Below are 19623 nucleotides of genomic sequence, written 5' to 3'. Positions count from 1 at the left end.
GATAAGAGGAGATCTAAAATGAGCATTAACATATTTATGGATAAAGAGGGCATTAATACAAGGATATCCAAAATCAGGATATGTATTCATGCAGAGCTAAGCACTAATAATTTGAATAATATATGGCCAAGCTGCATACTGCATTTCTGAACCGCCAATGCATATGTGCATAGAATGGAAAATATTCATTTCGATATCCATGTCAAGATGTGTTGCATTTATGGCTATGCACTAGAAGTATTAGTAACAAGATATCCGAAGTGAGTGTCAACAGGTCTGTGCACAACCAAACTGGATACTGCATTCATGAACCCCCACTATATAAACTTTATAAATACATGCTTAGGCATCCATCAAACCGCACATCCATTTCAGCCTTAGGCATTGCCTACACACTTATCCTCACCACTCCTACTTTCAATAAATTCAAGGTTTCTAGCCGGCCTTGCAACAATGGCAGTAGCACAAACGACCACCATCTTCTCCTCTGCCATCATCATCGTGCTCTTTTCCTCGTCAATTGTTGCTCATACTAGCGGTGATGTTGGTGGCAAGCCGAAGGCAGCCGATTTCGTGACAGAAGCATGCAAGAACGCTACAGCCAACTATGACAAAGAAATTCACCTCACGGAGAAATTCTGTGTCTCGACCCTCCGGTCGGACAACCAAAGCGGCAAGGCTAAGGACCTTCATGACCTGGCACTCATTGGCGTAGACATCCTCAAAGCACGTGTCGTCACAGCCAATGGTAAGGTCCAAGAAATGTTGCACAAAGCCAAATCTGGCATGTCGAGGGCGCGCCGACTCACTTTCTGCAAGCTGGACTATGACGTGACGGTGAGCATCACGAACGTCACTAGTAGAAAAAGGGTCTTTTGTTCCGGTTTATAAGGGCCTTGAGTCCCGGTTATGGAACCAGGACTAAAGGGTCGTTACTAAAGCCTCCCCTTTTAGTCTCGTTTCTTACACGAACCGGGACTAAAGGCCGTCCACGTGGCCGCAGCCTGGAGCTCCACCTTTAGTCCCGGTTGGTGTCAACCGGGACTAAAGGAAATTTTATGATTTTTTTTGAATTTTTTTTTGAATTTTTTTTTGATTTTCAAATTTCTGAATTATTTTAACCTCTAATCTCTAATCATCACCCCTCATCACTGCTCAATTTAACCTCTAATCTCTAATCATCCCTCATCATTCTAAATCATCTAACTTCCCGGACGGTCACCCATCTTCTCACTACTCCAGCCTGAGCACGCTTAACTACCGGGTTCTATTCTCCCTCGTTTTCAAGTCTGCACTTGTTGTTTTCCTGACAATAGTAAGATGTCAATCCTATTAACCCTCAGGAATTTAGCTTGAGCATGAAGTCACACATTTCACTGTTTGAGTTTTGAAACTATTGTTTTAAAAAACAATAATTATTTAGTAACACTAATATTTTTGAATAAGTAGTTTGACCACACTTTGACCACAGTTTGACCAGATTTGACCAAAATTCAAAAAAACTGAAATAATTATTTAGTAACACTAATATTTCTTGAATAATTAGTTTGACCATTGTTTGACCATAGTTTGACCAGATTTGACCATAATTCAAAGAAACTAAAATAACTATTTAGTAACACTAATATTTCTTGAATAAGTAGTTTGACCATAGTTTGACCACAGTTTGACCAGATTTGACCAAAATTCAAAAAAATGAAATAATTATTTAGTAACACTAATATTCTTGAATAATAAGTTTGACCATTGTTTGACCATAGTTTGACCATAGTTTGACCAGATTTGACCAAAATTCAAAAAAACTGAAATAATTATTTAGTAACACTAATATTCTTGAATTATTATTTAGTAACACTAATACTTCTTGAATAAGTAGTTCGACCATAGTTTGACCAGATTTAACAAAAATTAAAAAAAAACAGAAATTTGAGCATAACTTTTTTCCTTTTAGAATTTGAGCATTCTAAAAATTTGCAAACAAGCCGTAGGCGGTCAAAATCAGATGTGGATTTTCGTGCTGAACATTTTGATATATTATACGTTTTTTTTCTGACATCGTATGCAAAAGTTATAGCCGTTTTACATTTTCCCTAAACTTTTTGCAAAACATGTCCAAATTTAAGTTTTTAAATTTTCCTAACTAGTACATGTAGTAACATAACTACATCTGGAAGGATTTTAATTTTTGAAGTTTGTATCATTTTATTTTGCTTTTTACAAAACTGAAAAGGCGATCCACGGTTCGTGCCATGAACCGATACTAATGCCTCAAACCCCATATGGGCATCGCACCCTTTAGTCCCGGTTCGTGTCTCAAACCAGGACTAAAGGGCTCAGGTGAACCGGGACTAATGCCTTAGCCGCAGGAACCGGGACCAATGCTCACATTAGTCCCGGTTCATGACTGAACCGGGACTAATGTGAATATTGCCCTGTGACCAAAGCCCTGTTTTCTACTAATGCGTCTGCACCGCCTTGCTGAAGGACTACCGTGGCGCTGACGGTGGTGACAACGACGGGCCGCCGTCTTTTATGCTCCCTCACTCTGTGGAGCAGGTGAACATCCTCAGCGGTTACTGCGGGCATGAGCTTCTGGATATGCCGGGGCTTCATGCGTTGTTCAACGAGAATCTTGACTAGAGTATGCTGGCCCACCTCAACATGGCCTTGCTAGCACCATATAGAGACAACGATTCATAATATGTATTTTAGCCTGAGTGGTGTATGCTGCTTCATTTAGAATACTAATAATAATGAGAGGTTGCTACATCTTATTCTATTGAGAAGTAACTATTTCTCCACCAGTTTCTGAACCACTGAATCTATGCAGTGATTTGTGCTGAATCTATTTATTTTACGCATGTAATTTTAGTTGCATGCTCATAGCCTACGCGCAACTACAGTTGCATAAATGCCTATCTATGCACAACTGCATCTCTATGGCCAGCACACGATTACACATATGTCGCCTTTTCGCTTTTTATTCTTTTTGTAGATGAACGTTTTATATTTTTTATGTGCTCTTATTTTCATTTTCTTCTGACACGTTAACTATAGTTGCACGTCACTAGTAGAAAAAGAGGCTTCCATACGCCCCCATTAGTCCCTAAAATAATTGAACCGCGACAAAAAGGGTCTTTAGTCGCGATTCGGGAGGAGACCCGCGACCAACTATCTGGGCCCAGCGCGCTCGGTCGACAGCTGGCGGACGGGAGGGGCTTTAGTCCCGGTTGGCCTGGCCAACCGGGACTAAAGGTCCCCGAAGGCCTTTAGTCGCGGTTGGCCAGGCCAACCGGAACTAAAGGCCCATCCCTATATATAGGACTCAGCTCACTTCACAATATTCAGAAGGGGGTGGTGGGTTTGCTTTTGGTTCCTCCTATGCACACAAGGTGTTCGATGAAATGCCCGAGAGCCTGAAACAAACATGATATGAAGTGTCCGAGCCACACTTGGGCTTTCTCATTTATTTTTCCTCCGCGATCGCGGTTAGCAACTTGAACCTTTCATGTGTCATTGATAAAATATGCATGTGTGTAGTTCATTGTTTAATTTGTATTATTTCTAGCTAGTTAGTTTAACAAATGCATGATGGTTAATTATATACTTTATATAATAATAATGCAGATGAATCGGCAATGGATGTACGGTCCCCGACTCTCCGGCGAGTTCACTACGGGTTTGAAAGATTTCCTCGTAGTGGCAAATGCGAACAAGCAGCGAGGTTTTATTATCTGTCCATGTGCTGTCTGTAAGAATCAGAAGGGTTACTCCTCAAGAGACGTTCACATGCACCTGCTTCGGCACGGTTTCATGCGAAGCTATAATTGTTGGACCAAGCATGGAGAAAGAGGGGTTAGAATGGAAGAAGATGAAGAAGGGGATGATATCGATGACAACTATCATGATCATTTCGGTGATACTTTCATGGAGGATGATGCTGAAGGTGGGGAAGGGTTAGGTGAAGGTGAAGAAGAGGCACATGATGAGCCCACTGATGATCTTGGTCGGACCATTGCTGATGCACGGAGACGCTGCGAAACTGACAAGGAGAGGGAGAATTTGGATCGCATGTTAGAGGATCACAAAAAGTCGTTGTATCCAGGATGCGATAATAGTCTGAAAAAGCTGGGCTGCACACTGGATTTGCTAAAATGGAAGGCACAGGAAGGTGTAGGTGACTCATCATTTGAAAATTTGCTGAAAATGTTGAAGAATATGTTTCCGAAGAATAACGAGTTGCCCGCCAGTACGTACGAAGCAAAGAAGGTTGTCTGCCCTCTAGGTTTAGAGGTTCTGAAGATACATGCATGCATTAACGACTGCATCCTCTACCGCGGTGAATACGAGAATTTGAATGAATGCCCTGTATGCACTGCATTGCGTTATAAGATCAGAGGCGATGACCCTGGTGACGATGTTGAGGGCGAGAAACCCAGGAAGAGGGTTCCCGCCAAGGTGATGTGGTATGCTCCTATAATACCACGGTTGAAATGTCTGTTCAGGAACAAAAAGCATGCCAAGTCGTTGCGATGGCACAAAGAGGACCGTAAGTCCGACGGGGAGTTGAGACACACCGCTGATGGAACGCAATGGAGAAAGATCGACAGAGTGTTCAAACATTTTGCAGCTGACGCAAGGAACATAAGAGTTGGTCTAAGTACTGATGGCATGAATCCTTTTGGCGAGCAGAGCTCCAGCCATAGCACCTGGCCCGTGACTCTATGCATCTACAACCTTCCTCCTTGGTTGTGCATGAAGCGGAAGTTCATTATGATGCCAGTGCTCATCCAAGGTCCAAAGCAACCCGGGAACGACATCGATGTGTACCTAAGGCCATTAGTTGATGAACTTTTACAGTTGTGGGGCAGACCTGGTGTACGTGTCTGGGATGAGCACAAAGGAGAAGAATTTGACCTACGAGCGTTGCTTTTTGTAACCATCAACGATTGGCCTGCTCTCAGTAACCTTTCGGGACAGACAAATAAGGGATACAATGCATGCACGCACTGCTTACATGAGACTGAAAGTGTACGTTTGGTTAATTGTAAGAAGAACGTGTACCTGGGTCATCGTCGATTTCTTCCCCGAAATCATAACGTAAGAAAGAAAGGCAAGCATTTCAACGGCAAGGCAGATCACCGGCCGAAGCCTGCGGAACGTACTGGTGCTGAGATATTTGATATGGTCAAGGATTTGAAAGTCATCTTTGGAAAGGGTCCTGGCGGACAATCAGTTCCGCGGGGAGTTGACGGGCACGCACCCATGTGGAAGAAGAAATCTATATTTTGGGAGCTAGAATATTGGAAAGTCCTAGATGTCCGCTCTGCAATCAACGTGATGCATGTTACGAAGAATATTTGCGTGAACCTGCTAAGCTTCTTGGGCGTGTATGGGAAGACAAATGATACAAAGGAAGCACGACAGGACCAGCAACTTTTGAAAGACCCAGATGACCGGCATCCGGAATGGTTTCAAGGTCGTGCCAGCTACGCTCTTACCAAAGAAGAGAAGGTCATTTTTTTTGAATGCCTGAGCAGTATGAAGGTCCCGTCTGGCTTCTCGTCGAATATAAAGGGAATAATAAACATGGCAGAGAAAAAGTTCCAAAACCTGAAGTCTCGCGACTGCCACGTGATTATGACGCAATTGCTTCCGATTGCTTTGAGGGGGCTCCTACCGGAAAATGTTCGAGTAGCCATTATGAAGCTATGTGCATTCCTCAATGCAATCTCTCAGAAGGTAATCAATCCAGAAGATCTACCACGGTTACAGAACGATGTGGTCCAATGCCTTGTCAGTTTCGAGTTGGTGTTCCCACCATCCTTCTTCGATATTATGACGCACCTCCTGCTCCACCTAGTCGAAGAGATTTCCATTCTCGGTCCTGTATTTCTACACAATATGTTCCCCTTTGAGAGGTTCATGGGAGTATTAAAGAAATATGTTCGTAACCGTGCTAGGCCAGAAGGAAGCATCGTCAAGGGCTATGGAAATGAGGAGGTAATTGAGTTCTGTATTGACTATGTTCCTGACCTTAAGCCGATTGGTATTCCTCAATCGCGGCACGAGGGGAGACTAAGTGGAAAAGGCACGATCGGAAGGAAATCAACGATATGTATGGACGGTCATTCTATGACTGAAGCACACCACACAGTTCTGCAAAATTCCAGCTTGGTGGCTCCGTACTTCGAGCAACACAAGAATATTTTACGCTCGGACAACCCGGGGAAGCCTGAATCCTGGATTAGAAAGGCCCACATGGAGACTTTCGGCAGTTGGTTGCGAAAACATTTAATGAATGACAATGATGTTGGAGATCAGCTGTACATGTTGGCCAAGAAACCATCTTTGACTATAACGATTTTCGAAGGGTACGAGATAAATGGGAATACATTTTACACCATCGCCCAAGATAAAAAGAGCACCAACCAAAACAGTGGTGTCCGCTTTGATGCAGCAACCGAGAATGGGCAAAAGGTCACATATTATGGTTACATAGAGGAGATATGGGAACTTGACTATGGACCCTCCTTTAAGGTCCCTTTGTTCCGGTGCAAATGGTTCAAGCTAACAGGAGGTGGGGTAAAGGTGGACGAGCAATACGGAATGACAATGGTGGATTTCAACAATCTTGGTTACCTTGACGAACCATTCATCCTTGCCAAAGATGTCGCTCAGGTTTTTTATTTGAAGGACATGAGTAGCAAACCGAGGAAACAGAAAGATAAGAAAACGATCAGTACATCATGCGATGATCCAAAGCGCCACATTGTTCTTTCAGGGAAAAGAAACATCGTGGGAGTGGAGGACAAGACAGACATGTCAGAAGATTATAATATGTTTGGTGAAATTCCGCCCTTCAAAGTGAACACTCACCCAAGCATTAAGTTAAATGATGAGGATGCTCCATGGATACGGCACAATCGTAAGCAAACAGGGACACAAGGGAAGAATTGATGTGTAATAATTTATTGTACCAAACTTTGTTGAATGGATCATGTGAATTAAAACGTTGGATCATGTGTAATGAATTAGTTTTATTTTATTGAATTTTTTGATATATTATTTCTATTTTTAAGATTTTAAAATGAATTAGTTTTATTTTATTGAATTTTTTTGATATATTATTTCTATTTTTAAGATTTTAAAATGAATTAGTTTTATTTTTCTGAATTTTTTGATATATTATTTCTATTTTTAAGATTTTAAAATGAATTAGTTTTATTTTTCTGGATTTTTTGATATATTATTTCTATTTTTAAGATTTTAAAATGAATTAGTTTTATTTTTCTGAATTTTTTGATATATTATTTCTATTTTTAAGATTTTAAAATGAATTAGTTTTATTTTTCTGAATTTTTTGATATATTATTTCTATTTTTAAGATTTTAAAATGAATTAGTTTTATTTTTCTAAATTTTTTGATATATTATTTCTATTTTTAAGATTTTAAAATGAATTAGTTTTATTTTTCTGAATTTTTTGATATATTATTTCTATTTTTTAGATTTTAAAATGAATTAGTTTTATTTTTCTGAATTTTTTGATATATTATTTGTATTTTCTGAAAAGTATATGAAAAAGGACCTTTAGTCGCGGTTCGTGACACGAACCGCGACTAAAGGCTCTTTCCACGCGGGAACGAAAGCGGCGCGAAAGAACCTTTAGTCCCGGTTGGGGAGACCAACCGCGACTAAAGGTACCTTTAGTCGCGGTTGGCGTCCCCAACCGGGACTAAAGGCTCTGTCTATATATACATCACTTAGCATTTTCCGCCACCTCCCATTCTCCTCTCGACGCCGAAGCCCTGCCCCGACGCCGACGCCGATCGACGCCGACGCCCTGCCCCGACGCCGACGCCCTGCCCCCAGTGAGCTCCGCCGCCCCTGCCCCAAGTGAGCTCCGCCGCCGCCCCTGCCCTGCCCTGCGCGCCGCCGCCGCCCTGCCCTGCCCCTGCGCGCCGCCGCCGCCCCTGCCCTGCCCCTGCCCGCCGCCCGCCGCCCCTGCCCCTGCCCCTGCCCGCCGCCCGCTGCCCCTGCCCTGCCCGCCGCCCGCCGCCGCCTTCCTGGCGTCCTCCGCCTCCCGCCGCCGCCTGCCGTCCTCCGCCTCCCGCCGCCGCTGCCATAACGAAGGAAAAATGTTGACCATGTGTTCAAAAAATATTAAAATGTGTTTGGAAGATGTTAAACATGTATTAGGAAAATGTTAAACATGTATTGGGAAAATGTATTAGATATATGCCAAAAATGTACAGTGTGTATGAAAAAAACCCATACATCCAAAAAAAATAAGTTTTCAAAAAAACTTAATCATGTGTTTAAAAAATGTTAAATGTATATATAAAAATCTTTCTGATGTATAAGAAAAAGGTTGAAAAAGTTAACACGTGTTGAAGCAAAAAGAAACCGATAAAATCGACAAAAGATAAGGAATAACAAAGAAACCCAATGAAAACCAAAAAGAAAAACAAAGAAAACAAAACAAAAGAAACCAATGCAAAGGAATGAAATCAAGAAAATCGAGAAAGAAACAAAGAAAACCAATGAAAACCAAGAAAAACAAAATAAGAAAAGGAAAAAGAAAAGGAAGAAGAATAGGAAAAAAGAAAAGGAAGAAGAAAAGGAAGAAGAAAAGGAAGAAGAAAAGGAAGAAGAAAAGGAAGAAGAAAAGGAAAAAGAAAAGGAAGAAGAAAAGGAAGAAGAAAAGGAAGAAGAAAAGGAAAAAAAATAAGAAAAGGAAAAAGAAAAGGAAGAAGAAAAGGAAAAAGAAAAGGAAGAAGAAAAGGAAAAACAAAATAAGAAAAGGAAGAAGAAAAGGAAAAAGAAAAGGAAGAAGAAAAGGAAAAACAAAATAAGAAAAGGAAAAAGAAAAGGAAGAAGAAAAGGAAAAAGAAAAGGAAGAAGAAAAGGAAAAAGAAAAGGAAGAAGAAAAGGAAAAACAAAATAAGAAATGGAAAAAGAAAAGGAAGAAGAAAAGGAAAAAGAAAAGGAGGAAGAAAAGGAAAAACAAAATAAGAAAAGGAAGAAGAAAAGTAAGAAGAAAAGGAAAAAAGAAAAGGAAGAAGAAAAGGAAAAACAAAATAATTCCTCCTCCTCTATGTCCCCTTAATCCTATTTTTTAATTCCTTTATACTTAATTAATTTTTACTACATGCAGGAGTGACATATGGCGGACGATAGAGCCGAGCCGCTTAGGGATCCGGAGGCTGAATGTTATTTAATGGGCATCATAAACAACGAGATTCCTTATGTGCCGGGCTCAGAATATGAGCAAGAAGAGGATGTAGTCTCTTCTTTTCTGAACCTTGACGGTGGAACAGACATTGTCGATGATCAAGAAGGTGAAGGAACGGACATTGTCGACGGAGGTCAACCGTCAACAAACGACGATCTCGAATTGCAAGTAGCAACCACCTCCGGCGAGGTATATATATACATTGAGCCTCTCGTGATACAAACTTACTGAAATGTGAATACATATGTATTAACGCGTGCGACTCTCGTTCTTTTTTTAGCCCTCGGCCGGATCGAGTACGACAAAGCGTGGCAAATCCAAGGCGATGAAAACAGGAGAAACATATGCCATTGATTTTGTCAGTGAAACCGGCAAGCCCCTACAGCACACCTCAAAGTTTATCAACCAATGCGGAGTCGTTGTTAGAGACAACATCCCGATCACCGTCCAGGAATGGAAGGAGCCAAAGAAGGCACGTCTTGGTTTCAGTTTTGTCGACAAGAGAACGAAAAAGGATTGCTGGAGAAAGCTTATGGAACATTTCATTCTACCTCCGGAATATAACAAAGTCGATGAATTCGGTAACGAGGTTTCGGGTGGACGTGAGAGGAGGAGGCTAGTTAAAGAGTTCGCTCTTCAGAAGATGGGCGAAGCATTCCGGAACTTCAAGAAAAATTTAACCCGTGACTATGTCAACAAGGGCAAGACTCCGGATTTCAATGGACAACATGAGAAACTGAAAGATGATTGGCCAGAATTTGTGAGGCAAAAGCAATCGGAGCATTTCAAGGAAATATCGAAAAAAAATAAGGATAATGCAAGTAAGAAAAAGTTCCATCATATTATGGGGCCAGGAGGATACCGCCTTTCGGAGCCTAAGTGGCAGAAGATGGAGGAGGACCTGAGGGTGCGAGGAATCCCTCTAGGTACAGAGGGATGGGACCCAAGGGCCAAAAGCTGGGGTACGGGCATGGGGGATCGCTAGACCCGGAGACAGGGGTGTGTGTTCACCGGAAGAAAAAGTTTGCTCCCACCCAAGCCCTTATTGACGCAATGACCCAAGCTCAAGAGGGCTTGATCAAGTTCAACAGAGAGAAAGACGCACTGACAACAGCCCTCGGGAATGATGAACACAGAGGACGTGTACGAGGCAAAGGCAAAGTTCCGTGGAAAGTAGGGTTTTCCCAAGACAATGACCCGTACTGTTACAGAAGCCGTAAGAGAAAGACGGACCGGGATGCAGATCTTCTGGCGAAGTTTGCATCGGAACTCCATGAGTTGAAGCAGACCGTGCATGAACTAGTAAAAGAAAAATCGGCTGCAGGGCCGCATGAAGATCATGAAGCGGATCGCGGAAGCCAGCAGCGGAGAAGCAGCGTGGCTTCCACGGATGCCCCGCCTGGTGCTAATGCACCGATGATCGAGATTCGTGCACCGGAGCCTCACTACCCCGTGGATGATGTAAAGGAGATGAAAGAATGTGATCTGCATTATCCCGTGGGGAACGTTTCCACGAAGGTAGCTAGCGGCAGTGCTTTACCCTGTACACCTGGAGCACTCCACCACAACAACCCCATTGCATATGGCTATGCTCGTGTCACGGTGGAAGACATAGTCCAAGGGTTTGAGGACCTGGAGATTGACAAAGCTACACCCAAGGGGAGAGAAGACTTGGAGATGTCAAGCGCCAGATCATTCTATGGAAAAAGAAGTACATAGTGTTTCCAGGCGAGGCGCCAAGGCTAACAAGTCCACCCCCTCCGATGATGGTGGTGGTGGTGGTGGTGGCGGTGGTGGTGGTCGTGGTGGTTCACCTACACCTCCTTCACGCCATTCGACGCCGTCCCCCGATCCACAACCTCCGGCGGGTAAGCAGCCGCCGCCCCCCAATCCTCCTCCGGCGGGTACGACGCCCCCCAATCCACCTCCGGCGAAGAAGCAGAAGCAGGCGGACAGCAAGGAAACCCGCTCCTGGACTATTAACCCGGACCCTTATGTACCTAAGACCACAAGGGTACCGGAGCCATCACTGAAGCCTCTCCTCCCAAGGCCTTGGGAACTTAGTGAAGCTGAAACCAAATTGGCCGCGTCTGCTCATTATGAAAAATGGAAGGCGGATATGAAGGCGATAAAAGAGCCTGAGCCCAAGCAAGTATTCACTGAGAAGCAAAAGAAGTGGGCTAAGGATTTTTTGACGACACCGTCCCAAGCCGAGCTGAATATGCCTGACGACTATGGACATGAACTTCGTAGGCAAGCAAAAATATTGAAGGAGGAGAAAGAAGAAAGTAAAAAAAGCGGGAAACAAGTTGACCAGCTCGGGATGCAGAATAAACAATCGATCCCCCCGCTCATAGTGAAAGCCGGTCCGGAAGAGGACCCCGAGATCATAGCAGCTGCGGCAGCACTTGGATTGACTGTAGCGAGTGCCATGAAACAAGCGTCCGAGATGGGTTTGACTCTTCGTGCCTTCTTAGGCCTTGAGGATGCGCCAGTATGTGAGATAGCATTACAATATGTGCGGAATGGGCCTCTCGTCGAGCCTGCGCGGGAAAAGAGTCTACCACCACAAATGCGAAATCTGCTACGTTGGTACAAGCAATTCATAACATGGGCCGACAAAGAATATGTTTATGCGGATGTTACAGAGGAACATCACACCAAACGGTACTCTGTACAAGTTCATATGAGTGAATTGTTCCAGCTGTTCAATCTGCGCGACCTTGACAAATCTATGTTGAGTTGCTACGTTATGTAAGTGATTTATTTCTACCTCATCTCGTTCTTCATTGCCTGCACTATATATATTGTCCTAACTATATTGTTGCGTATGCTATTATGCAGATTGAAGATTTGGGAATGCAAAATAAGAAACATCCATGATGTTGGGTTCATTGACCCACATATCGTTAATGGACATGTGTTACAAAATCACCCCGAAGACGTGGAGAAAGACTTGTACAAGTTTCTTAGAAAGCATCAACTCAAAAGTCATATTCTATTTCCTTACCATTTTGGGTGAGTGTTTCTCTCTTGTGCCCATTCTCTTTTGTTTACTCCATGCATGGTATGTCTAATCGATGAGTTATGCATGACTGTGCATGTAACGTGTCCGCAGGTTCCACTGGATTCTGCTAAATATTGAACTTCACACCTCCAGAGTTCTAATCATGGACTCTATGGATTTGGATCCAAAGCGTTGGGTCGACATGAGAAAAATGCTGCAAAAGTAATTATTTTCAATCATTTGAGCTCTATATCGATCGGTCTCTTTCGTTCATTTCCTAATATCAAGTAACTAATAACTCCCTTGTTCATTTAATTTTCTTTGCCCTGTAGGGTTTGGAGACGGTTCTCAGAAGAAATTGTCGGTGAATTCAAACATGAGCTAGATTTTAGAAGGTTAGTTAATGTGGATAAGCAGCCACCGGGGACCAATCTATGTGGATACTATGTTTGTGAGAACATCCGGAGACACACCTCTGAGCGGAAGGCATCGGATAGCGTGCAGAAGGCGACGGATAACTTGCGGAGGAGGCTTAGTCCAGAAGCTCGCTTTCGACCAATTCAAAATGAATTAGCAGGATTTTTCATGAGGGAAGTCATCAATCCTAAAGGAGAACACTATACCGAGGACGAAGAAATTTATATGCATACCCGAGATTGAAACTTGTTCGAAATTGTATATGGTCATCCATCCTAATTGTGTATGGAAACTTGTTCGAAGTTGTATATGGTCACCCGAGATTGAATATATATTATATATTCCTCTTGAATTCTTCTTGTTTGAAATTTCATATGCATGTACATAGTACCGTAGAATATGTGTACTGAAACTTCATCAAAATTAAAATAAAACACAAAATAAAATATAAAAGAAATAAAACACTACAAATTAAAAAGAAACCAGGTTTAGGGGGGCTAAAACCCTAAACCTGCGGAGGAGGCCTTTAGTCCCGGTTAGCCACGAGAACCGGGACTAAAGGTCCTCCGCCCCGACGGACTCCTGGCGCCCACGTGGACGGGCCTTTAGTCACGGTTCGTAAGAGGCGCGACTAAAGGGGGGGCCTTTAGTCGCGCATATTTAGTCCCGGTTGCACAGCCGGGATTAATGGCCTTTGCGAACCGGGACTAAAGGCCTATTCTCTACCCGTGCGTGTGTATCTCACGCTACTTGTTGTGAAGATGTTTTTCTGCGTACAACAACTGTACATCTATTGTCCACGCGTAATTATAGTTGTATGCATGTCTTTCTAGGCGCAACTGCACATCTGTCTGCTGAGCATGCTAGGACGGCCGAACAGAAGTAAATAGCATGTGGGCTGGTGTTCCAAGACCCAAAAGTAAATGTATAGTGTTCAAATTCAAAATGCTAGGCAAGCCACGTGCAACTACACCTTCGCCGCCCGCGAGTAACTATAGTTGCACCACCGCCAGCCTAGCACAACTGCAGGTTCGCTGTCCGCGCACAACTATAGTGCCCTCCGACTGCTTGCCAATGCAGTTAAACATCCACCGCCTATGCCGAACTATAATAGCACACCCCTCCTGGGTCGTGCGTGAAAAAATAAAAGAAAAGGAAGAAAAATTAAAAAATATATCCTATGCTAATCCACACCCTAATCTATATCTATCTATCTATCTATCTATCTATCTATCTATGTATCTATCTATCTATCTCTATCTCTATATCTATACCTATACTTCTATATCTATCTATGTATCTATCAATCTATATCTATATCTATATCTATCTATATATATATATACTTCTACAAATAGACTCCCAATAAATTCTCTGGTTATTTCGAAATTAAGAGCCGTTTATCTGGTGGGTCCAAATTATTGCGGTGTAGATCGACCCAGAAAATCCTTGGCCAGAAAAAACTCAACTCCACGATCTTTTTTACCTGTTGTTAAAGTAGAGAAAAAAAATCCCATATCAGTCAGTCTGTACCTTTAAAAAACTCAACTCCACGATCTCTTTTCTCTGTTCAAAAAATGGAAAAAAGAACTCCCATCTCAATCTATCTATACCTTTTTTTTGCTGGGACAATCCATCTATACCTTGATGGCCTCTTCTTTTCCCCAGAAGAAAAGCAACAACCTGAAGCAATTTCGAAACAAATATCCTCTCCATGTTAACCCCATGCATGCAATTGGTTGTTCTATGGATTACTGTTCCTACACGGCCTCCATGTGGCCTCCCTTCCCCCGCTTCTTACACTTCTCCAACAAATTACAACCGGCTGGACATTGAGCGGTCAGATGGTAGGACAGCGCATGTCCATGTCCACCGTTTGATCTTGGCTCGACCATGGGCATCAAGTCCAATCTGCCAAGCTGCAGTGGAATCCGCTTCCGGCGTTGTTCTTGATTGGTTTTCTTGCCCTGCCATCCGAAGGATACTATTTGGCTATCCGAGTGAACCCGTTTGTGTTTTTCTGATTGGAATTGTTTCTTTGAATATAATTGAACAATCGAAATAGCCTACTTGAGCTTTGTGGCAGGGATCGAGGGTTTTCTCTTCTAGATTCTATATATCCTTGCAACTTATATTATTGTCTCGATCTGGTGTGATTGAGATCGATCTGGTGACCAAACCTCCTGAACTGCCTCAAATTTATTAGTCTCATGCCTGTGCAATCCATGGACGTGTCTGGGTGCAAGTCGTGCGCCTCCACGGCCACAACACATTTGCACCATCTGGGAATTCAATTGTAGCATTTGACAACAATATGTACATGCTTTCATGCTTTCCTCTTTCAGTTAGACTACAAATGTGCTCAATGAGACTATTCTTGATTAATTGCCCAGCCGGAAGGCTCCCACACCGCTACTTGAGCCTTGGTCATCCGTGACTAATTTTCCATATCATGGTGTGGCATATACTGAACAATTAACTATCATTGCAATTGATTCACTATGTAATCCAACTAGCTAGTGATGGCCTCTGATTTAAGGCGTGTGAATGCATGTGTATGCGAGTGGGTTGTCTCTGTATTAAAGAAATTAGAAACTTCTTTTAAAAGTTTAACCTAGGAATCGAGACATGTTATGTCCAGTATAATCTTATCTACATCTCGAAATGACTTACCAGAAGAATATTATAACATCAATTTCCAGTGTGTATAAAGAAATATTTGTGCTATGGTATATTTGGTGTTGATGGTGGTAAAAATTCTTAAGGGTTCTATCAGTATCATAGAAGAGGATAGATCCAAAATATATTAACCTAATATTCAAGACATATTATATCCAGTTTAATTCTATCTGCATCTCGAAATGACTTATGTGAGCATTATTATGACAGTAAAATGCCACTATGTATACAAATATATTTGTGCTGTGGTATTGTATTTGCCGTAATAAGAACTTATTAAAGTTATGTCATTATCAAAGAAAAGGACAAACTTGAGCTAATTTGCATGTGTACCAGTCATCAGTATAAGTTCATATCATTAAGCACCTTAACCCGATTGGATTTCTACGGCGGTTCGTAAATACTTTCAATGGCCTTTCCCATCATGCAGAAAAATAAAGTGGTTAGTAAATATACAACCACCTTCTATTTATATGATCGATTCATGCTATTTATGTGTTTTTTTGCAGTGCACTGTTTTTCGTACTGCCACCGTCCAATAGCTGCTATTGGGTAATTCCACGTCTGACCTCATTCTTTATACTTGTAGATGAAAGGCCAATGTCAAACTTGTTTTCATTCTCTAATTAATACATACTTCCTCCTCCCTCCGTCCCATAATATAATATCGTTTTGCAAGCTGACGATCTTATATTATGGGACGGAGGGAGTACATATTAATAGAATTCTGGTATCATCTGCCTTAAATTGTAGCTGACAAACCGATTTATCTGGGCAAGAGAAATTAAAGCACATATTCCAAGTATACTATTTCACTATTTTAAGAATTACATCTGAAAATAGTAGGTTCTATTTAATTTTTTTTACACCTTATATGTGTTTTATATTTTCTAGCAACCTTCACATGTTTTACATGTGGCCCATGGAACAAAAGATTAGTTTCCAAATAACATTCTCTCATAGGTTTATGATGATCCTCTCTTTATATCTTGCTCGCAACAATTTTGTCTTTGTGATATAACAGAGCAGTGGACGTAAAAATTTGTTCCTTTTTCACAAACTATTTGTTTGTTTTCTTAACTATCCCCCTTTCCTCCAAATCCATTCAGGTCAGGACGTCGAGACTGACGGTGTGGCACTGCCTGAGACAAGCAGCGGAGAGCGAGCATCAATTCATCCTACTGGCTAGAGGCAACCCATAAATACCTAGCGGCACTGTTTTTCTTTTAAGGAAAGCTAGCGAAGCTGGTGGGCGAGCGGCAATAATACAACGATGAGAGTTGTTGGGCTGGCTCTTGGGAATATGGGGACAAGCACATCGATTTGAGCTGAGTTGGGAAGAAAATAACTCCGCAACAAAAACAACATGTACTGGTGGTTACAAAAAGCTGCTCACCTAGGAGACAATTCAACTGTACATAGCATTGCGAAAAAACAAAGAACCATTATGTATATCAGATTTGTTCATTGATTAATCAAATAACAAAACAAGTTTTTATGCATTTTATTTAGGCAACTGTACTTAGCATTGCAAAAAAAAGGATCCATTATGTGTTTATGGCTTTACGCTTTGTAATTTACATGCCTAAACCTAGTAGACAATTGAACTGTACATAGCTTGAGTTAACTCTGAAGCAAGCTGAGGATGTTGCTTGCTCTTGATGCTGTGGCAGAGATGAGCTGCCTGGATAAAGTTCTCCGCTCCAGTGTAGTGTATGCTATCCAATAACGAATGCCCTAGTCAACCATAGAGTAGACTTGTTTTGCCTAACATTTTGAAGTTTGCATGTTTTTTTAAAAGGATTCGAGCACCTGATTACAAGCTTGAGATGCACATCATCGTCTGCCTTCTTTTTTTCTTTTGAATTTTATATCGAGTATAGTGGACATAGGTTGTGACTACATCTGAAAGACTGTACTGTCCTGCTTTCGGGAAAGCAGAGTTCTATGTTTGGGGAGTTCCAGCTCTCTTGTTACTTTCTGCTTCCAACAAGATCGAGGATGTACGTACTGTAGAAATAAGCATGCATCAATGTTCTAACTAATAGCTGCTCAAGAAAGCCGCCAGAGCTAAGCTAACTTCATTTGGGCATTCTGTTTATATGCAAAAATCTGTCTACCAATGTGTTCATGCACTTTCACAAAATTCAGAGCATACATGTTCCATAAATTATTTTCCAGGTATTGCCGGTTTGACACTGCAAAAGAGACATTCGAGCTCAGTGTAGATCATGGGAGCTACTGGGTCTGTTTATGCGACACAAGACTCCCGGTTATCAAAGATTTTGCAATACGTTGGTTTTCCACGATCACATAATTCAATTTGGCCTAAAAGTAACGAGTGACAGCTTCTGCACGTGCAACATTCACAATATAGAGAGAGATGGTAGACCTAAGGCCTGAAGAAAAATTTGGCCCCTCAAGGAAGCATCGATGTAGTAGATGCCAGTAGTGGTCCCAAGCCAAGTTATTCCATGCAGCAATACACACATTTTTTCTTCAAAACCATGCCATTGCAGGAGTTCACCAAATCAAGTAAAACTCAGACTTCGAACAGGGCATACCTAATCTTTTAAACATGTACATTGCAGTAGCAGATATGTTCAGAGATTCAGTTGTTTGAACCTAGTGAGTACCTAAAAGTTCATAGCTTCAAACACACACTTCAAATGCTGTAACTGGGGAAAAAATGTGCGCGAGGATATCACTCACACATGCACACATCATAGCTTCAAACATGCCAACAAGCAATTGCATCCAAAATTCTAACATATTCAATGGTTTGTAAATAGCCAGTACCTAAAAATTCTAAACATGGAAATACAGCAAGCGAATACATCTAATCCATGCATCACTTTCTTTTCCTAGACCACAAGGCGCTTGGAGGAACAAACTCTTCTTCGACATAGCATCAGCATCTGTGGATAGAAGAAAGTCATGAAACAGCATGAACTTCCCATATGAACAATACACGAATAGGAAAATAGAGCTACCGAGTACATGTAACAAGCATCAAATATATCACATCTCATGCATGAACTAGACACTGGATCTTTACATCACATTGCACTGTGACATTTAATTACATGAAAAGAAGAACCTACCAAACAGGGAACAATACTCCAAATATTTGCTCTGCAAACCCCCTGAATTTCCAATGCGTGCATATGATTAAACAACCTAGAGTATCTACGACAAGAAAGCACTATGGCGAGGTCTCCATTCAAGAAACCGATATATTCAAGGACTGGTGCTGTATCCATGTAAATAAAATTGAGAGACCGGCCTTTCAAGGGTGTCTAGACTCCCGCTTATCACCACCGTTTGTGCATAACAAGAGATCTTGGGATCTGTGCCACACACCGCAGCGTTCTTTTGTTTTGCAGGCCTACATGAACAGTAACAAGGGCACTGTACATTGCAGCAAGATTCCACCGCACCTGTCACTTTTGATGCACAGTGACAATACTTTTTTCTCTTCTCACTCACGCAGCACCTCTATCTGCTCCTTCTGTCGCATAGCACCTCTGTCCGTCTCTCTCTCATAGGTCATAGCACATCTCACAAAAACGTCCTCCCCTCCTCTCTCAGTCTCTCTCCAGTCTCCACACGTGAGAGAGACAAAAGTTTCGAGAGAAGAAAAATGGGTGGTCTCTCGAGTGCGGCGTTTCTGCTCCCGGGCTCAGCTGCACCCGCGTTGATGAAAAAAATGAAAACAAATACTAGAAAAATTCAAATAATTCTAATTTTTTTTTGGGTGGTAGATAATTTGATGCGTGATGTTCGCTGAAAATTTCAACTCATTTGGACAAGTGAGCAGCTCTCTGCAAAAAAGACAAAATCGGGGTCTGTAAAAAAGTTTACTGTTCACACACTGTTTTGACCAAATTTGTCTTTTTTGCCGAGAGCTGCTCACATATCCAAATGATTTGAAATTTGGAACGGACCTCATGCATCAAATTATCTACCACACATAATTTTTTAGGGTTTTTTTTGAATTTTTCTAGTATTTGTTTTGAATTTTTTTCTGACCCGGAGCAGATGAGCCTGAGCACCGATTTGGATTTTCGGTGGTCTCTCTCTCCTTTACTTTCTCCCCCTTTCCATACATATAAGAATAAAGATTCACACATCCTACAACGACTACTACAGCCTAGGACAGGCTGCCTACTCTGCCTACTACAGCCTACGAGCACTGTTGTTTGTCGCGGTCAAATGACCTACCTAATTATCCTGACGCTGCAAATGAGCTGCTGCTGTACAGAGCCTGGCACGAATCTTTA

General features: G+C 41.9%; 1 protein-coding gene across 1 annotated transcript; it reads left to right on the top strand.

The window, feature by feature from the left end:
• The first annotated feature begins 342 nt into the window (after nucleotides 1-342).
• Nucleotides 343-2786, top strand: LOC120968081 (uncharacterized). Its single transcript, XM_040394531.3, has 2 exons — nucleotides 343-837; nucleotides 2485-2786. The coding sequence occupies exons 1-2, from the start codon at nucleotides 454-456 to the stop codon at nucleotides 2638-2640; spliced, it is 540 nt and encodes a 179-aa protein (XP_040250465.1). The 5' UTR covers nucleotides 343-453; the 3' UTR covers nucleotides 2641-2786.
• Nucleotides 2787-19623: the final 16837 nt, after the last annotated feature.

Source organism: Aegilops tauschii, chromosome 7 (genome assembly GCF_002575655.3).
Source record: "Aegilops tauschii subsp. strangulata cultivar AL8/78 chromosome 7, Aet v6.0, whole genome shotgun sequence".
NCBI lineage: Eukaryota > Viridiplantae > Streptophyta > Magnoliopsida > Poales > Poaceae > Aegilops > Aegilops tauschii.
The sequence above is the reverse complement of the archived record's forward strand: the minus strand, read 5'-3'. Positions and strand labels throughout refer to the sequence as shown.

Excerpts from the sequence above, each read along its gene's own strand:
- LOC120968081 (XM_040394531.3), top strand. The coding sequence starts at position 454 with ATGGCAGTAGCACAAACGACCACCATCTTCTCCTCTGCCATCATCATC. Across the intron at positions 838-2,484 it reads AGCTGGACTATGACGTGACG|GACTACCGTGGCGCTGACGG; the intron begins GTGAGCATCACG and ends GCCTTGCTGAAG.